Source organism: Capricornis sumatraensis, chromosome 12 (assembly GCF_032405125.1).
Source record: "Capricornis sumatraensis isolate serow.1 chromosome 12, serow.2, whole genome shotgun sequence".
In the NCBI taxonomy this organism is placed as follows: domain Eukaryota; kingdom Metazoa; phylum Chordata; class Mammalia; order Artiodactyla; family Bovidae; genus Capricornis; species Capricornis sumatraensis.
Window position 1 is genome coordinate 87134427 of NC_091080.1, and position 18214 is coordinate 87152640.

The 18214-nt window shown below is 45.8% G+C and overlaps 1 protein-coding gene across 2 annotated transcripts; it reads right to left on the bottom strand.

Annotated features, from left to right (window-relative positions):
- Nucleotides 1–1061: 1061 nt before the first annotated feature.
- Nucleotides 1062–16413, bottom strand: POGLUT2 (protein O-glucosyltransferase 2). Of its 2 annotated transcripts, XM_068984572.1 has the most exons (10): nucleotides 13492–13909; nucleotides 11697–11902; nucleotides 9442–9647; nucleotides 9194–9271; nucleotides 8664–8836; nucleotides 8305–8542; nucleotides 5703–5912; nucleotides 4925–5014; nucleotides 3410–3517; nucleotides 1062–1159 (listed from the first exon to the last, which is right to left on the bottom strand). In XM_068984572.1, the coding sequence occupies exons 1-10, from the start codon at nucleotides 13671–13673 to the stop codon at nucleotides 1142–1144; spliced, it is 1509 nt and encodes a 502-aa protein (XP_068840673.1). In that variant the 5' UTR covers nucleotides 13674–13909; the 3' UTR covers nucleotides 1062–1141. The 2 variants fall into 2 exon arrangements, with proteins under 2 accessions (XP_068840673.1, XP_068840674.1); XM_068984573.1 differs by lacking the exons at nucleotides 9194–9271; nucleotides 9442–9647; nucleotides 11697–11902; nucleotides 13492–13909 and adding an exon at nucleotides 16399–16413.
- Nucleotides 16414–18214: the final 1801 nt, after the last annotated feature.

Genomic DNA, 18214 nt, shown 5'->3' on the forward strand with positions numbered 1-18214 from the left:
AGAGAGAAGGCAGTGTGATGACAAACAGATTTGAAGATGCTGAGCTGCTGGCTGGGAAAATGAAGGGGCCACAAGAACCAGACAAGGCATTCTGCCCTCAGAGCCTCAGGAAGAGACCAGCCCTCCAAATACATCGCCATTGTCCCAGAAACACTGATTCCTGACTCTCAAATCCAACCCTGAGATTGAATTCCTCTTGTTTTAAACCACTAAATTTGTGGTATTAATACTTTGTCACAGCAGCAATAGGAAACTAATACGAAACTATGGACACCAAAACTTCCATTTAAGATAAATTTTGCATGTCATTATTATTACTCTTTTATTTTTTTCCAACCATTTAAAAGTTTTAAAATCATCCTTAACTTGCAGGCTGTCCAAAAATTAGTGGTGGGCCAGATTTAGCCAAATATTAGCATGATTAATCCATCCATGGATTAAAACAATACATAATTGGATGTACTAGTTTTTATAATGTTCTATGTTTCAAAATAAGAATAGCAATAATGTAGTTCATCATGGATTAATGGAACAGAATAAATCACCATAAAACATGAACATGTAAATAGATGCCTGAAAAGCATTTAATAAAATTTTAATGTGCTTCCTTTTTAATAATTGGAAATTTCATATTTTAGTAGTGGTTGTTAAATACTTGTTAAATAAAATCCATTTGTAATGGACACAGGAAGAGGCCAGATTACAAAAAACCTTGGAAGGTATATTAATTAGTATTCAGTTTGGCTGTGAGTGACTGATTATCTAAAATAATAGTGTAAACAAGTCAGAAGTTTACTGCTTTGTCCTGTAAACTGTGTATCTAGGTAGGTGATGGCTTTTGACATACTTCAGACTGAGTTCAGGACTCAGACACCCATTTTTTTTTTTTTTTTTTACTGCTCCATGGTCCAAACACAGCTAATGATGAGCACAACACAGGCCTTTAAAATAAAAGTGATTTTATTATAAAATTCTAAAAATGTACTTCCAATGACCATCGTGGAAATACTGCATAAGAAGAAACAGACCTTCATAATCCAGACAATCATAGAGCACGGAATTAGTATTTAGAAGACATTCTTCTTTTCACTTAAGAAGAGTCTTCAGAGCACCACTATTTGAAGGAAAGGTATTTTGCATATCACAGTTCATCTTTGGTCTGCAGTTAAGAAACAAAATATTTAGAGCCATCAAGAAGTGTTCCATGAGTAAGAAGGCTTACATTTAGTCTATTAATTACTTTCCCCTAAAGACAAAAGAGGCTTCCCTGGTGGCTCAGATCTGCCTGCCAATGCAGGAGATGCGGGTTTGATCCCTGCGTGGGGAAGATGCCCTGGAGGAGGAAATGGCAACCCATTCCAGTATTCTTGCCTGGAAAATCTCATGGACAGAGGAGCCTGGTGGGCTACAGTCCACAGGGTCACAAAGAGTCGGACACGATTTAGCAACTGAGCACACAAGCACACAAAGATGAAAGAAGGGATAAACAAAGCAGAGTCATCACTAGAGGACTTTAGGACTTTATTATTTGAATTTTAGGATTCAAATAAAATTTTAGGATTTTATTATATGAAATCATCTAAGGGTAAAGTCTCATTGGTGGGAACCTGAACATCTAAGGGTCTGTATTATGGTAAAGGCTTGTGTTCTGAACAGTATCAGTGAATGGCCAGAGTAGACCACGAGGGGTGGGAAAATCAATAAAGCTATCATTCTAGTCGTAAGTTCTACCAATCAGGGGAATCATTTGGCACGCCTGGAAGTCACTTAAGAGATAAAAATAAATTTAAAAAAAGAGGAGTGGTGTAAGGCAGTCACCCAGTTCCATTTGGAGCCAACAGACTCATTCTGATACCAAATCAAACTCCATGTGGGAGCACCTTCCAATTTTGGCCATTTCTGTTTTGAAACTGGTTTTCAGTGATTCTGTGGCCTTGTAGCACTGAGAGGAGTTATCACTGATGCTGTACCACTTCTGAAGGCTGCTGCTGCTGCTAAGCACTTCAGTCGTGTCCGACTCTGGGTGACCCCATAGACGGCAGCCCACCAGGCTCCCCCGTCCCTGGGATTCTCCAGGCAAGAACACTGGAGTGGGTTGCCATTTCCTTCTCCAATGCATGAAAGTAAAAAGTCAAAGTGAAGTCGCTCAGTCTTAGCGACCCCATGGACTGCAGCCCATCAGTTTCCTCCATCCCTGGTGTTTTCCAGGCAAGAGTACTGGAGTGGGGTGCCATTGCCTTCTCCTCTGAAGGCTAGCTAGGGGCAAATCCAAAACAAAACCAAATGAAGCAAAATAACACTAATTTCAGCAGGTGCTGGTTTCATGGTGTAAATACTGCAACCAGGTGTATTCCGAACTACCAAAGGTTAACCGCCATGCAGAATTCCAAAATATTTAACAATCAGTGAGCTTGTATGTAAATCCCATGGACTGAGGAGCCTGGAAGGCTGCAGTCCATGAGGTCGCTGAGGGTCGGGCACGACTGAGTGACTTCACTTTCACTTTTCACTTTCCTGCACTGGAGAAGGCAATGGCAACCCACTCCAGTGTTCTTGCCTGGAGAATCCCAGGAATGGGGGAGCCTGGTGGGCTGCCCTCTATGGGGTTGCACAGAGTCGGACACGACTGAAGTGACTTAGCAGCAGAGCTTGTATGTGACTTGCCCGGTGGCTCAGCAGTAAAGAATCCACCTGCAATGCAGGAGACAGTGGAGATGCAGGTTTGAACCCTGGGTTGGGAAGGTGCCCTGGAGGAGGGCATGGCAACCCACTCCAGTACTCTTGCCTGGAGGATCCCATGGACTGGACCAGCCAAGAGTACTGGAGTGGGTTGCCATTTCCTTCTCCAGGGGATCTTCCCGACCCAAGGATCGAACCCGGGTCTCCCTCATTGCAGGCAGACGCTTTACAATCTGAGCCACCAGGGAAGCCCAGTAACGTAGTGGTACTAACAGAGATCACGTTTAAATGCATAATCTATTAACATGAATAATCATGGTTATATATTTTTTCATCTCTAAACTGGGATGATAAACTTTGCAGAAACTATCTCACAGGGAGATGAGGCTATTAGATGATACATGTGAAAATACTTTGCAAACTGCAAATATCTATTCAAATGCCATGTGATCTGTAATTCTCACAATAAAAAAGGCCTCCCTCCACTTTGCTGGGGGCTCCTATGTATCTTCGCTTCACTGCATCTTAGCACCTGGTTTTTTTTTTCTTTTTTTCTTTTTTGCCTTTTGTTGGTAACTGTTTTTTCTGCCTCTGCTAGAATGAGTTGCTTAGAGGCTCCAGGAGGAGTTTGAGTAGTTGCTGCCTGACTGAATGAGTAAAGGGGAGAATGAGGACTCGGATCACGGTTAGTTCTTCCTGTGATATTGGCTAGGAGGTCAGTTCCGGTTACCTTCTTCCTGTGGCACGTGCAAGGAAAGAGGTCATCCTCGGTCTCTGGCTCTACCCTCATCATGCCCTCTCGGATCTGGGGCTCACTCACTTGTAAACTGGCATATTCCTGTACAGGCAACAATACGAAAGCATGTTTTATTTAGCATTTAAGATGCTGAAACAGAATGTCCAATACTCTGGCCACCTGATGCAAAAAGCTGACTCATTGCAAAAGACCCTGATGCTGGGAAAGATTGAGGGCAGGAGGAAAAGGGGGTGACAGAGGATGAGATGATTGGGTGGCACCACTGACTCAATGGACGTGAGTTTGAGCAAACTCTGGGAGACAGTGAAGGACAGGGAAGCCTGGCGTGCTGCGTTCACGGGGTCGCGAAGAGTCAGACACAATTCAGTGACTGAACAACAACGTAAGGCGCACTTACCAAATTAGATACACTGGAGTTTGCTAGAACTCGGTCTGTTTAATTCACCTGCGCCCAGTTACGAAATGCAAGGCCCTCCTTAAAACCCCACAACAGAGCTTCTGAGAGGTGACTGTCCTATTGCTAATGGTCCACTCCTAACTCTACCCTTCATTTATGACTCTTTTATGGTATTTATTTTCATCTTCTGCCACGTAGTAAAAATGACTGTGTTCCCATCTTCCCTTAACTGAGAATCTGAGGACAGACTATTTCTGCCTGACCCACCACAGCTGGTACAGCCTCAGTCACGTCTTCATTCATCATGGGCTTCCTTGTCCTAAGTTCTGGGCGAGGTGCTTATGCTCTAGTACATGTGAGTTGAATGAATGAACTCTAATAACCTGTGGCTCTTTAGGAATTCAGATTAGCAAATCCCCCCCAGTTCTTTCTATAGTTTACATATCACTCTTTAGGAAAGGTTACAAAGGGGGAGGGGATCAGCAATGACCAGCTTTGTTCTGTAGCAGAGCCTGAGACACTGGGCTCAATATCTAGAATTCTGCAACTCTATTAAAAGAGTCTAACTTAGAGCTAGAACTATTTATTAGCGAATTACATGCTTAAGACTGCATTTTTTAAAAAACAGAACCTTTCAAATTGTCAGATAGGCTTTGGCTACAATCCCTACATGGGTAAGTCCATAAAGGCAAATTGCAAGAAAAGTTATGGCCCATATGGGGTAAGCACAACAGGTCCAAACATAGCTTGCACTGTATAGAGAAAGAGACCGTAACACAGTAGCAGTTTTGTACAAAAAACAAATGAGAATCCTCGCACAATAACTTTCTAGGCTCAGAGACCACTTTTCTAACCACATGCCACACAGTTCTAACATTAACACCTTTCCCTTAAGGTTGTGGCATTCTCCATTAGCTATTCCTTGGCATCCTTCATTTTCACTATAATTTAATATTTATCCCTGACTTTCACTTACAGAGGTATATATGTATCTCCTTCATGAAAATACTTTTAGAAATTGTTCAGTGAAACATTACTTGCTACTAACATGAACAATTACAAATATTTCTATTTTCTTAGAAAATACTGACCTGGAAAAGTTTAAAATAATAACAGAATATGTCATCGCCCATGAGATTATTTCTTGCAAATTCTTGTCCTGTTTTGGCTATCTTCTTTGCCTATGGGAACAAGAATAATATCCTTTAATGAAAATATTTGTCCCCATGCAGACATATGCTAAGTGATCTTCCAAGCACATTTTGGTGGGAAAATAGTGGCTACAGTATCTTTGAAGTCTTGTGTGTAAAGGGAACATTTAATAGAGGAAGTGTGTTCAAATCAAAGTGAGATTTTTAAGACTTGATAGTTTAAGAAGTCATATTGGGCCTTCTAGAATGGGCCTCTCTGGGACAGAAAGGGGAGAGAAAATGAAGTAACAATGACTTTGCAAAGTCAATGCAAGATGAAGCTTAATGCACTGCCTGAATAAATTTTAGCAATTAGTTTGAAGCTTCTCTCATGCAATCCTTCATTTTAATCCACGGCACAGTTAGTTCTTCCCCTGCCAGGCTGACCATCTTTATCTTCATGTTGCTAGTGGAGGTGAGGCAGTGCTTGGAGCTCAGATCTAACTGAGTGAGACAGCAAAATCGAGGCCAAGGTTTAGGTTTTCGTGTCATGTGCAGAGTGCGCAGTTAATCCAAGCCACTATGCCTGGCTTTACCCTGAAGAGATCCGTGCTATGCATGGGGAGGTGGCTTCCCACTTACAGGAAAGGGTCTACATGTAAGCATGTTGAATGCTTTCCAGGCACAAAACATGGAAATGACCCCATGATACCTGGGGGAACAAAGAGACTGACCTTACCTCTTCATCGTGATCTTTTGCCCACTGAAGTTTCTCTAGGAGATCGCTCAGGTTGCTTTTAATTGGAATGTAGTGTTTCCAGGGCTGCAGTTCGTTATAGAAGTGTTCATAGTAGATGGAGTCCTGCTTCAGCACCACACTGTCACCAACCAGCAGATACGGCAGGCGGTAGGCTGCCACCGTGCCATCGACGTTGATCTGATATTTATGCTGCAAACAGCGGCACAGCAGAAAGAACCTCCACTGAACTCCCTTTTTCCCACTCTTCTTTATTCTCTTCCTCTTTCCACACATCAAACCACACCATCCTCAGATACAAACTGGCTAGATTTTGTCCTTGGCCCCTGCCACTTGGGAAGTGCTATTAATTATTTATATGTATACATAACACACAAGACCTAGATCTAGGGCCAATTTCGATGTTCCCCCAAATTTCAAGAAAGGGCGCCAAGTCTAACGCTGGAGCAGCCAATAAAATGATACAACTGTTGTCCAAAGCCTGCCAGCGAAGGAAATTAGATTTATTACGACTACTTCCCAGGTGGCAGTCACGGTGAAGAATCAAGCTGCTGATGCAGGAGACGTAAGAGACATGGATTCGATCCCTGGGTTGGGGAGATCTCCTGGAGGAGGAAGTGGTAACCCACTCCAGTATTCTTGCCTGGAGAATCCCCATAGACAGAGGAGCCTGGTGGGCTACAGCCCACAGGGTCACAGAGTCAGACACAATTGAAGTGACTTCGCATGCATGTGACTACTTTATCGATGGCATGATAGTACCTACTGAGGGCACATTCTAAACTGTGTTAACCACACCTTTGAAACATCAGGTGGCCACACCCAGGTCTTAAAGAAATTAACAAGCTCTGGGGCAAGAACATCTATGGAATCAAAATATTTCTAGCATGGCAGAGGTCAATAAGTATTTATCTGTTTATTTAACTGGGTCTTAGTTGAGGCACATGTGATTTTCATGCAGGCTGTCTAGTTGGGGCACACGGGCTTAGTTGCTCCCCAGCATATGGGATCCCAGATCAGGGATCGAAACTGCATCCCCTACCTTGCAAGGCAGACTCTTGACCACTGGACCACCAGGGATGTCCCAGTCAATAGTTTTAAGCTGTACAAATCACAACAGGTACAACAGAAAGAAAGCAAAGGTCTGACAGGACACTCTCAGAGGAGGAATGGCTGCCATCAGCTCTCTTTGGTTATAACCATTTCTTTCCAAAATTTCTGTGACATGCATATGGAAGAAAAACTGATTATTCAGCTAATGGCCATCTTTAAGTCTTCTTGCGCTCCATGCAGTAAGTCGCTTCAGCCACATCTGATTCTTGCGACCCTGTGGACTGTAGCCCACCAGGCTCCTCTGTACAGAGCTCATCAATCACTGACCTTCCCACCTGCAGGAGATGGCAGACTAGGCTTCAAAACCCCTTGGGGGGTCTAGAGATCAGGGTGGTATACCTCACTGCTTGAGAAAGGGGAGTTGTCAGAAAAAGGATCAACCCTGGGAAAATAGAAACAGCCCACATTCTAGACACGGAGAGAGTGTAGAATCCCCAGAGTTTTTGAGCAGAACAGCTGGATGGATTCCAAGTCATTTCCCTACAGAAGGGAAGAGACACCTGCTCTATATTCCTTCTTTAATCTATTGTGATTCTATGGCTCAGGGGAGAAATATTTATAAAATCACTTACATGTATTTTTTAATAAAAAAAGGGTTTGGAGTGAAAATATGCTTCTCTTGAAGGTCAGTTGGGAGGAAAAATTACCCAGATCCCAAACTCCCTTGGTGCATATTTCATGTCAGGTCTAGATACTGAGTCAAGGCTTCCCTGGTGGCTTAGACAGTGAAGAATCCGCCTGCATTGTGGGAGACCCACATTTGATCCCTGGGTTAGGAAGATCTCCTGGAGAAGGGAATGGCAACCCATTCCCATATGCTTGCCTGGAAAATCCCAAGGACAGAGGAGCCTGCAGGCTACGGTCCATGAGATCACAGAGAGTTGGACAGGACTGAGCGACTAACACTTTCACTTTTCTAGGTACTGAGTACAATCCAGGTTGCCTGCTAGGGGCTGGTTAGTCCCTGGAGCCCCATGCCTGGATGTTCCTAAAATTTTGTGCTCACCTTTCATCTTCTGTTGGAGAAGGGAATGGCAACCCACTCCGGTATTCCTGCCTGGAGAATTCTATAAACAGAGGAGCCTGGTGGGCTCCAGTCCATAGGGTTGCAAAGAGTCGGACACCACTGAGCAACAACTATCACTCACTCACTCATCTCCTGTAATTTACCTTGATTTCCCACCACTCAAATGCAGGTGGGACTTGCCAGGTGGCACTAGTGGTAAAGAACTTGCCTGCCAATGCAGGAGACATTAAAGACATGGGTTCGATCCCTGGGTCGGGAAGATCCCCTGGAGAAGGTAATGGCAACCCACTCCAGTACTCTTGCCTGGAGAATCCTCATGGACAGAGGAGCCTGGTGGGTTACAGTCCATAGGGTCACGAAGAGTCCGACACGACTGAAGTGACCTAGCACGAAAATGCAGGTATTTGGAAAATCACAGAGCATTGGCTCTGGATGATGTCATACCTTGAAGAAATCGAAAAATGAAATGTGCTTCACGATGGGACCATACAGGCTTTCGTCGTGTTTAAAGAAGAAGAAGTTGGTGAAAGCAGCGTCTATGAGCTCCGGGTGCTTCCTGCTCAGCTTAACCAGCTCCAGTCTCTCTTTCCGGCTGTCTCGCCCTCTCCACACAGCGGTAGAGTTTTTGCTTTCCCAGGGAGGACCAGTGTTGGCCTGCACGGACATCATATCCAGACTGACTCTGGAAGACAGACAGTGCAACAGGTGTTTCCCCCAAACCATCGCCTCGCAAGGGGTGTTGGGAAAAAACTCATCAAGGAAAGAAAACCAAGACTCTGGGTTGTCTGCGACCCATCTCTCACCGGCCCATGGTTTCTAAGACAGAGTCTGTCAAGTCGTAGGTGGGCATCACAATATCCTTGGAGTCTGTGGAGCCACACCAAGAAAAGATCGGATGGATGTGGGGACTGGATTTCTTTTTTTCCAAAGGCCAGTCTCCCAAATTAACAAAAAACTCCACATCAGGCATCTTCACCTAGGACAAAGAAGCCGAAGTGTTAAAATGATGGTATCATTTTTCGTATCAGCCATTTCACTATCACTGTCCAAACCCCACTGCGGTTGTCATTGTTTAGTAGCTCAGTCATGTCTGACTCTTTAGCGACCCCATGGACTATAGTCCGCCAGGCTCCTCTGTCCACGGAATTCTCCATGGCAAGAATATTGGAGTGGGTTGCCACTTCCTTCTCCGGGGTATCTTCCCAACCCAGGGATTGAACCCAGGTCTCCTGCACTGCGGGCAGATTCTTTACCACTGTGCCAGCTGGGAAGACTATGATGTAAAACCTGGATTTAAATTGTCCATTATACACAAGAGAAAAGAAATACTTACTTTTCTAGTCAAAGAAAGTAGTATGGCATCCATGAAAATTCTAAAACCTACATGTTCACCGTGAGTCTTGATATAAACCTGGAAGACAATTCCATGTTTATTCCGTTAGTCTAAAAGTACACTTTGGCTTCACTGAGAGCAAGCTTATCACAATGATAGGCAGGATATTTTTTAATAAAACTAGGTAGCTAGTTGTAGCCACATGGCCAAAACAAAAATTAATCACCAAGACAAACAAGCAACTGCACCTTGTTATCCTTCAAGGTATAATGACACAAGCTCTGTCTTTGTCCAAATCTTTTTGGGATTTCCGTTGCAATCTTTTCCGGGTCAACGGTAGGGAAATGCACCAGATCTCTGTGAATCTGAGCAAAGGTTTCTGGGCAGTTCATCTCCCGCAGCCAGGCTGCACTGTCTTCCAAGGGACAGTCACAGCTCTCGTGGTACACCGGCCCTGATGACACACGGAGCAAAGGGTACAGGCACAATCTCACTCAGTGTGTGAAACGTGTAACAGATATTTGTAGCACGACTTCAGATCCTGCCTAGTTAGATGGGGAGGGCAATTTGATGGAAAACCTATTTTAAAAAGAGAAACCTTTCTATTACACTGGGGTATCGTGAGTACATCTGTTCTGACGGCTCTTTACGGTTGGGTCTTAAGATCTTTTCACAGTAAAGTCCACTTGGCATGACTTCAAAAGAAAGCTAATGGTACTACATTTTGCTCTAAGTGGCTTCCACAGTCCCTCCATTACTCTTTTTTTTTCCCCACATGGCATGTAGGGTCTTAGTTGCCCAACCAGGGATGGACCCCATGTGAGTCTTAACCACTGGATGGCCAGGTAAGTCCCCATAGTCCATTATTCTTTTTTTTTAAATTAAATTTTATTGGAGTATAGTTGCTTTACAATGTTGTATTAGTTTCTGTTGCACCGCAAAGCATTACTCTTTATGTTTTGTGTACTTAAGAATAACCAAGCATTGGTAAAAGGATATCAGAGGCATATCCCTGTTTTAATGAAAGACAAAAGTGATAAGAAATTAATATTTCAATGGTCTGTTATACAAACCAGTTCTTAAAATGTCTAAGATACTTTTCTCAATGGGTAAATCATCCTAAGGATCAATACAAGTGGGAATTTCCTGATGGTCCAGTGGTTAGGATTCTGTGCTTCTGATGCTGGGGCCTGGGTTCGATCCCTGGTGGGGAAACTAAGATACTGCAAGCCTTGACATTGACACTGAAGTCGCTCAGTCGTGTCCGACTCTTTGAGACCCCATGGACTGTAGCCTACCAGGCTCCTCCGTCCATGGAATTTTCCAGGCAAGAGTGCTGGAGTGGATTGCTATTTCCTTCTCCAGGAGATCTTCCCGATGCAGGGATCGAACCCGGGTCTCCTGCGTTGTAGGCAGACGCTTTACCGTCTGAGCCACCAGGGAAGTCCAAAAAAAAAAAAAAAAAAAAAGCCTTGAGGTGAGGCCAAAAAAAAAAACAATACAAGTAAATAAAGCACCCCTACTATGGTTAGTAGGTTTTTAAGGATAATATAAAGAAGCAAAGTAATCCTCAAAACACCCATTTCACTAATACTATAATGAATTAATTACATGTAGAAATAATACATAACATAGAATCTGAATTGAGATTTCACTGTCATTTATTTCTATAATTCTCAGATTGTCACTTGACCCAGCAGGAGGAGACAATGGGACATCTTTTTAAGGTTTCACAGCTTATATGGTACCATGTGGTTCTAGTGGAGTGAGGGGAAGGAACCTAGACACTTTCTAGAAAAACGTTTGCCTTTCTTGGAGCAGTGGGTCAAGAAAGATTTGTGTGTCTGTATTCTCCTTGCTTCTCTAATATCTTAGGATATATGTCTGCTGAGATGGAATGATATGGCTTTAGGGAAGAAAGCTGTACGCTTATCCCATATAAGAAAACATTGGAGAATTTCTCTGGAAAAATAGCATTGAAACAAAACCAAAAAAACTACAGTCAACTTTCAAGTCAACTTGTCTCTGTCAAGCCCTTTCTTCCTGAAGTGACTGACCAAATTTCAGTGACACTCATCAGCTACTTAAGTCATATGTCTCTAACTAAGAAAGTGCCATCTATGACCATATATAGATAGATAGATAGATAGATAGATAGCTTGACTGTTCCTGCTAATGTTGCATCATCTGGAAGCAAATTCTCTATTACTAGAACTTAATACTATTAAGTTCATATTAAAGAACATATTAAGTTCTTTCCTCTTTAGTGAATTATAATTTCCATTCAAATCTTGCATTTCTTTCTTCTACCAGGATTCTCAACTTAGCTTTCAACTTCAGTCCATAGGGTCACTAAGAGTCTGACCTGATTTAGCAACTGAAACACAGTAACAAAATTTTTTTTCTTCCAGTGAAAAATATCAGGCTGACCTGCTTTTACTGACTGAATGACAGGTAATATTGTATTCAAACACTGTTGTTTTGAAATTATATTCCACATTACCTTTTAAAATATATGGAGATTTGGCCACATGTTGACCTTGGAATTTGACTTCTATCTTCAGGTTTTTGTAGCTGGCGTACATTCTGTATCTTACTATGTAGGACCCATCTTTTCGGTCTAAAACCTGGACCCCAACTCTAGTAAATTGCTCATCTGGGGCTGAGACTTTAATCTGGAACACTTTTTCACCTGGAGAAGATGTGAATCTGTGATGGGAAGAACAGTGAAACATAAAGCTTATTTTAAGAAACAAACGTACAAAGACTATGGTCTCCAGTCTGTGAACCTGACTGTTCTCTATATCCTCCCCCTAATATGTGCTTGTTTCCTTTTCCTTATACTTTCAGTACCGAAATGAATAGGATGGATCGGAGATTAAAAAAAAAAAAAGAAGAGGATGACAATGGTCAAGATAAGTTAAAACAGTTTCATTAGAAAATTACAAGGAGGTATTTTAAGACTACTAATCTCTGTAAACATAGAACATCCTTATGCATTTCATATATAAAAATAGTCCTATTAACCTACTATTTATTTCGTGTCCATCACATCTGGAAATCTGTGATCAAATGATGCCTCTAATGGTTTTCTGAAACATCGCTTTCAATGATTCTTTAAAAAAAAAAATCACTATTATAAATTGTACTCAGCCATGGAAAAAGCTAGTAGTTAGCATATTATCCAAGTGATGTTGTATAAAAGGTTTTTTATACAAAAGGGCATGCTCTTGGTGTTAAGATTAAGATGGTACTTAGTTTCCCAACCATACTATTTATAAACAAGTGACAAAATTTATAAGCTTCCTTTTCTTTGGAAAACTTATTCCCAAAATTTTTTTGCCAACAAAATATACACAGACAGCTTCAATATAAAAAGACAATCATGTCAGAGGTATGTGAATTCTACAAATAAGTTTCAAGTAAAGTGGAATAGTTGAATGCAGTAGGATGAAATAAAGTTGTAACAAACACATAGGAGATTCATATTTTGATACTTTCTGCCTCAACCATAAAGTTATGAATCCTGTTGTATTTTTCATTTTGAGTTTCAAAACACACTTATGTGCAGAGGTCTACCTGAAAACACAGCAGCACCGGAAAAAGGTGAAGCCAACTAGTTTCTAACAGCTGAGTTCAAATTCCTTATAACGATTTATGCAAAAATTAGAAAAGAGTTCCTTGTGCTAGGTTTTCATTAGTTATCTCTTTCATACCTACTGCTATTGGGATTGACTGTATCTATGTCAACCCCAATCTATGTAGTGCTCTGTGGTGACCCAAATGGGAAGGAAATCCAAAATAGAGGGGATATAAGTATATATATAGCTGATTCATTTTGCTGTACTAGCAGAAACACACAACATCGTAAAGCAACTATACTCCAATAAAAATTAATAAAAAAGGTATAGATCTAACTGAACCACTTTGTTATACAGCAGAAATGAACACACCGTAAATCTACTATACTTCCATAAAATAAATAAATAATAAATTAATTTAAATAGAAAAAAATTTAGAATAGCTTAAGCAAAGTACAGGGGTTTGTTTGCTCAGCACTCATGTAGGACTCCCCTTCAAAAGGGCCAGGAGAAGAGCTAATTGGAAACGATTTCTAAAGCTACAGAGAAAAATTGAGTAGGAGGGGGATAAACTTCCAAGGAGATGTGAATAGCCCCCAAGTGTCCTGAATTTTAAACTGCTGTGGAGAAACGAGTTCTGGGAGGACAGAACGCGAGGAGAGAAGCAGAAAGCTTGAACTGCCTTCCCAAATCGTCATGGAGCCATTGCGGACTTACTTCTCGCCAGATGTGTCCACCGCCTGAATGTAGAAATAGCGCGCGGGAAGGACCACGGCTGCCTTGAGTCCGGGACCCCATACTTCGCTCTTCTCGGGGCTCAGTCGCCTCTCTCCGCCGCTCTCGGCCAGTGCTGGAACGGTCCCCAGAAAGAAGCAGTAAAGTAGCAAAATGCTAAACATTTACAAGCTGGACTCAAGATGATCCACGGATAAATGAAGTGCAAGAGGTGGACGCAGCCAGCCGCGGCTCGGGCGGGGGCGCGTCGGCCGATCGCAACAGCAGGCGAGATTCTCGGAGGGGGTCTCTGGCTGTGCTGTTCGCGCGCGGAGGTCTCCCCCAGAAGGTCACAACCGGGGCGCAGGCTTGTCCAGCTGAAGGATGCCAGCAGTTCTGCTGAAACGGACAAGAAGCACGCCGCTCCTCTTTCTTGGGACAATGACAAACCGGCGTGACTTCTGTAACTGTAGCATCATTGGGGGCGAGCCCGTCTCAGGTTCCAGCCCAAGGTGCAGGGCGAGGGGATTGGCCCGCGCGTCGGCCGGGGCTCAGTAAGGCCTCCTCCGAGTGGATGGCCGAGTGGACACGCGTCCTGGCGCCGGAGCTTCCTGGGACGTGTAGTTCGCGGCTGGGCTAGCGGAAATCCTGCCAGGTTTTTTGTTGTTTTTTTTAACCTTCTCTCCCTCGTTTATTTACTTTGCGGTAGCTGCTTTCAGGGGACAGATAAACAGTAGATGCCCAATTAAGGGGCACGCGCCTCTTGGAGGAGCAGCTAAGATTAAAAAACAAAAACAAAAACTGCCACCATATCCTCCGCACGTGCAGAGGACAGGTGTAAAACAACATGAAAGGAAGGTGTTGCCCATGACATCGGACGATCGGTCGCCCGGCACGGCCGTCTGGGCGCTGGCCCCGCGCGCTCCGATGGGACGCGAGACGCCGGCCCCAGGCTAACCCGAGGCGCATCGCGGGCGGCGCGCTGGAAGCTGTGATCCCGGACCGGGGCTGGGCTCCGCCGCGACCGCCGCGGCCCGACTCCACCGGACAGGCCAGAGGTACCTCGGGCGGTGGGCGGGGGTTGAGGTGGCCGCCGACGACCCTGCGCCTTGCTCGCTGGGCCCGAGGCGGGGGGCAACTGAGCGCCGCTGGGCCGGGCCTGCTGCCTCCCACTTGCTCTCCGCGGGGCCCGGTGGTCATCCGAGCGGACGCCCCTGCATGGGGACCGGTCCTCCCGGGAAGAAGTGGGCGAAGACTTGGGCCGCAGGGTGGAAGGAAGCGTCCGAGAGAGAAAGGACACGTCTTCTCGGGAACAAAGCCCGGTTTGGAGGGGCGGCGGGGACACCGATGGCCCCCCGGCCGGCGCGGCGCGAGCCTCCGCGCCACGCTTGGCTGGGCCCGGGCCCGGAGAGCGCGGTGGCCGGGCCCCCACCCTGCACGGCCCGCGCGGTCGCCGGAGGGGTCCGGGCCAGCTCCGACCTCGTACCGGGAGCCTCCTCCTCTCCCTCTTCCGCCCTTCTCTCGGCCTAGTCGGCTACCCCACAAACTCTGATGAGCCGGTGGCCCCGCCAGCCAAAGCCGGGGCCCGGGCAGGGGTCAAGGCGAGGGTTTTCTGTACTGTTTTCTTCGGGGGGCAGTTAACATTAGTAATCATATCAACTTGTGCATTCAGAAACGCCAATCGGGGGCTTTCTCTTAGCCCGGGGACGGGACTGCCTTGCGCCCCAACCCGCTCCGCGCCCCCGGGCCCCCGCGCGGGCTGGAGGCCGACTGCGCGCGGGTGAAGGGCGGGAGGAGGGCGCGGAGGCCCCGCTGCCGGGCCCGGGGGCGCGCGGCGCCTGGGGATGCGCGGGGATGTCCGGCGGCGCGGGCTGGGGTTGCCCCGCTCTATTTCCTGCGGGCGGGCGCCGCCTCCGTCTCTGCTGGCGCCGGCTGCAAGCGGCAGGCCTGCGCCACTGTCGTGTTCATCCCGGGGGCCTCCGAGCCCGCCGGCGCCGCCAGCTTCGCAGAGAAGGGCGGTGGGGCTTCCGATTGCCTGCCCAGGAGCCGGGGCTCGCCGCTGGCTGGAGCGCGCGGAGAACCCCCCTCTCCACCCCACCCGCTGCCCGGCATCCTTCGGAGGCGGGCGCCTCTGCCTGGGCAGGGGCTCAGGTCTGAGCGAGGAAGGGGCCTGAAGGGCGTGCGGAGGGGGCTGGCAGGGGGCGGAGGGGGGAGACGGAGATTTGACCCCCTGGGCTTAGCGCGTCTGGCCCTCCAGCGTCTATTTCATTCCATCTTGTTAAGTCCTTCGCTGCCCTTGGTCTCAGCGACCTTGGGCAGAATATATAGATCACAATAGTGGTCCTACGTGGAAGTCTTTATTGGAAGAATTTTAAAGATACTTCGTTCTCTAAGCAAACCTGGTGCTTAAAAACAAGGATTTAAAATACAACCAGAAAAGAGTGTAACTGAGGCCATGAATAGTGTATTTCCAAATGTTTATTTTACCTAGCAGTTCCTTCCAGTGACAAAAATCTTTCCTCCAGCGGTGCATTTGAAGCTGGCCATTTGATGAGATTTTTTTCTACACGGAGCTAAAGAGTACTTTTGTTGCTTCTCATAGGATTTTATGAATAAATCATTAAGTCCTGAAGCTTAGGCCCTGCAATCAGTCTTACTAGTAAATCATCATAGAGCATGGCCTCCTTTACTGGATGAGGGAACCTCAGTTCTCACCGATGAGAGCCTGGGAGGAGGAGTCCTTTTGCCTAGAACTCCAGGTCCTGGTTGCCAAGGCCACTCCTGGTAAGCCCTCCTGGAATCTGGGCTCCTAATCTCGGGCTTTATTTTTTGGGGCTCCAAAATCACTGCACATGGCGACTGCAGCCATGAAATTAAAAGATGCTTACTCCTTGGAAGAAAAGTTATGACCAACCTAGATAGCATATTCAAAAGCAGAGACATTACTTTGCCGACTAAGGTCCGTCTAGTCAAGGCTATGGTTTTTCCAGTGGTCATGTATGGATGAGGGAGTTGGACTGTGAAGAAGGCTGAGCGCCGAAGAATTGATGCTTTTGAACTGTGGTGTTGGAGAAGACTCTTGAGAGTCCCTTGGACTGCAAGGAGATCAGCCCTGGGATTTCTTTGGAAGGAATGATGCTAAAGCTGAAGCTCCAGTACTTTGGCCACCTCATGGGAAGAGCTGACTCATTGGAAAAGACTCTGATGCTGGGAGAGATTGGGGGCAGGAGGAGAAGGGGACGATAGAGGATGAGATGGCTGGATGGCATCACTGACTTGATGGATATGAATCTGAGTGAACTCCGGGAGTTGGTGATGGACAGGGAGGCCTGGTGTGCTGTGATTCATGGGGTCGCAAAGAGTCGGACATGACTGAGTGACTGAACTGAACTGAATCCCGGGCTTACGATAATGCCTAGGATGCTGCAGGGGCTTAAATATATATCTATTAATGAGACTTTTACAAATCACCCTGGGGATAGAGTAGTCAGGAAAACCAGATTTGCAGGAGACAGACATTCATCATATAAACAAACACACGATCTAGAATTGCACCCTGGTAAGACCTGTGAAGTCTCAGGGTACAAATCTGCCTGCCAGCGCAGGAGACTCCTGTTCCATCCCTGGGTGGGGAAGATCCCCTAGAGAAGGAAATGGCCACCCACTCCAGTATTCTGGCCTGGAAAATACCGTGGACAGAGGAACCTCATGGGCTACAGACCAAGGGGTGGCAACTTAGCAACTAAACAACGAAAGACTTGTGAAGGGGAGGCACTGAGCTTGTACACGGTCGCCTGGTCTCATTGAAGGAAGGAAGCATCTGGCAGAAAGTGACATTTGACTGACATCCAGATGTGGCCTTCCCAGGTGGCTCTAGTGGTGAAGCACCCACCTGCTAATGCAGAGGACGTAAGAGACTCAGGTTCCGTCCCTGGCTTGGGAAGATCCCCTGGAGTAGGAAAGGGCAACCCACTCCAGTATTGCCTGAAGAACCCATGGACGGAGGAGCCTGCAGGGCTACAGTCCATGGGGTCACAAAGCGGTGGATACCACTGAAGCAACTTAGCGCCTAGCACACGGAGGATAAGGGGAATTAAGTAAATAAAGGAGAAAAGGGAGGAGACAACATTCAGAGAAGGGAAACATGATCCACAGGCAGACGAGAGTGAGGTGGAGGTAAAGAGAGAGAGAGAGAGCCAGTTTGGCTCTTTGTTTTCATAGCAGAGGGTTTTAGGCAGGGGAGTTACATGATCACATATGTGTACACGATTTACTTTCCATTATCTGTGCACAGGTCAGGTTAGAAATGTCAATGCATGGGAATGGGCAGGGACCTAGGAGCAGAAATAAATGGTTTATAAGAATAAGGGCAAAAGAGGATGTGATGATATCATGAGAGGTGAAGGCCATTCAGTGGAGGGACAGCCTGCCCCTCTGTACCTAGGCATTTCCTGAGGCTGTGATTACAATCTAATATATTAATTGACCTCCATCATGAGTCTATAATGAGTAATAATTTGTGTTTAGTTCATGTCTAAGAAACTCCGAGGATGCAATAACACCAGCGCCCTGGGCTTTATGGAGCTTTCACTGTCATGAGGAGAAGAGACACCGGTCAGACAGAGAAGCCGGGTGGGCTGAAGTTCATGGGGTCCCAAAGAGTCAGACATGACTGAGTTGCAAGCACAGGTAAATAACGAGGAAATCAACAGCAGCAGGGTTGTGG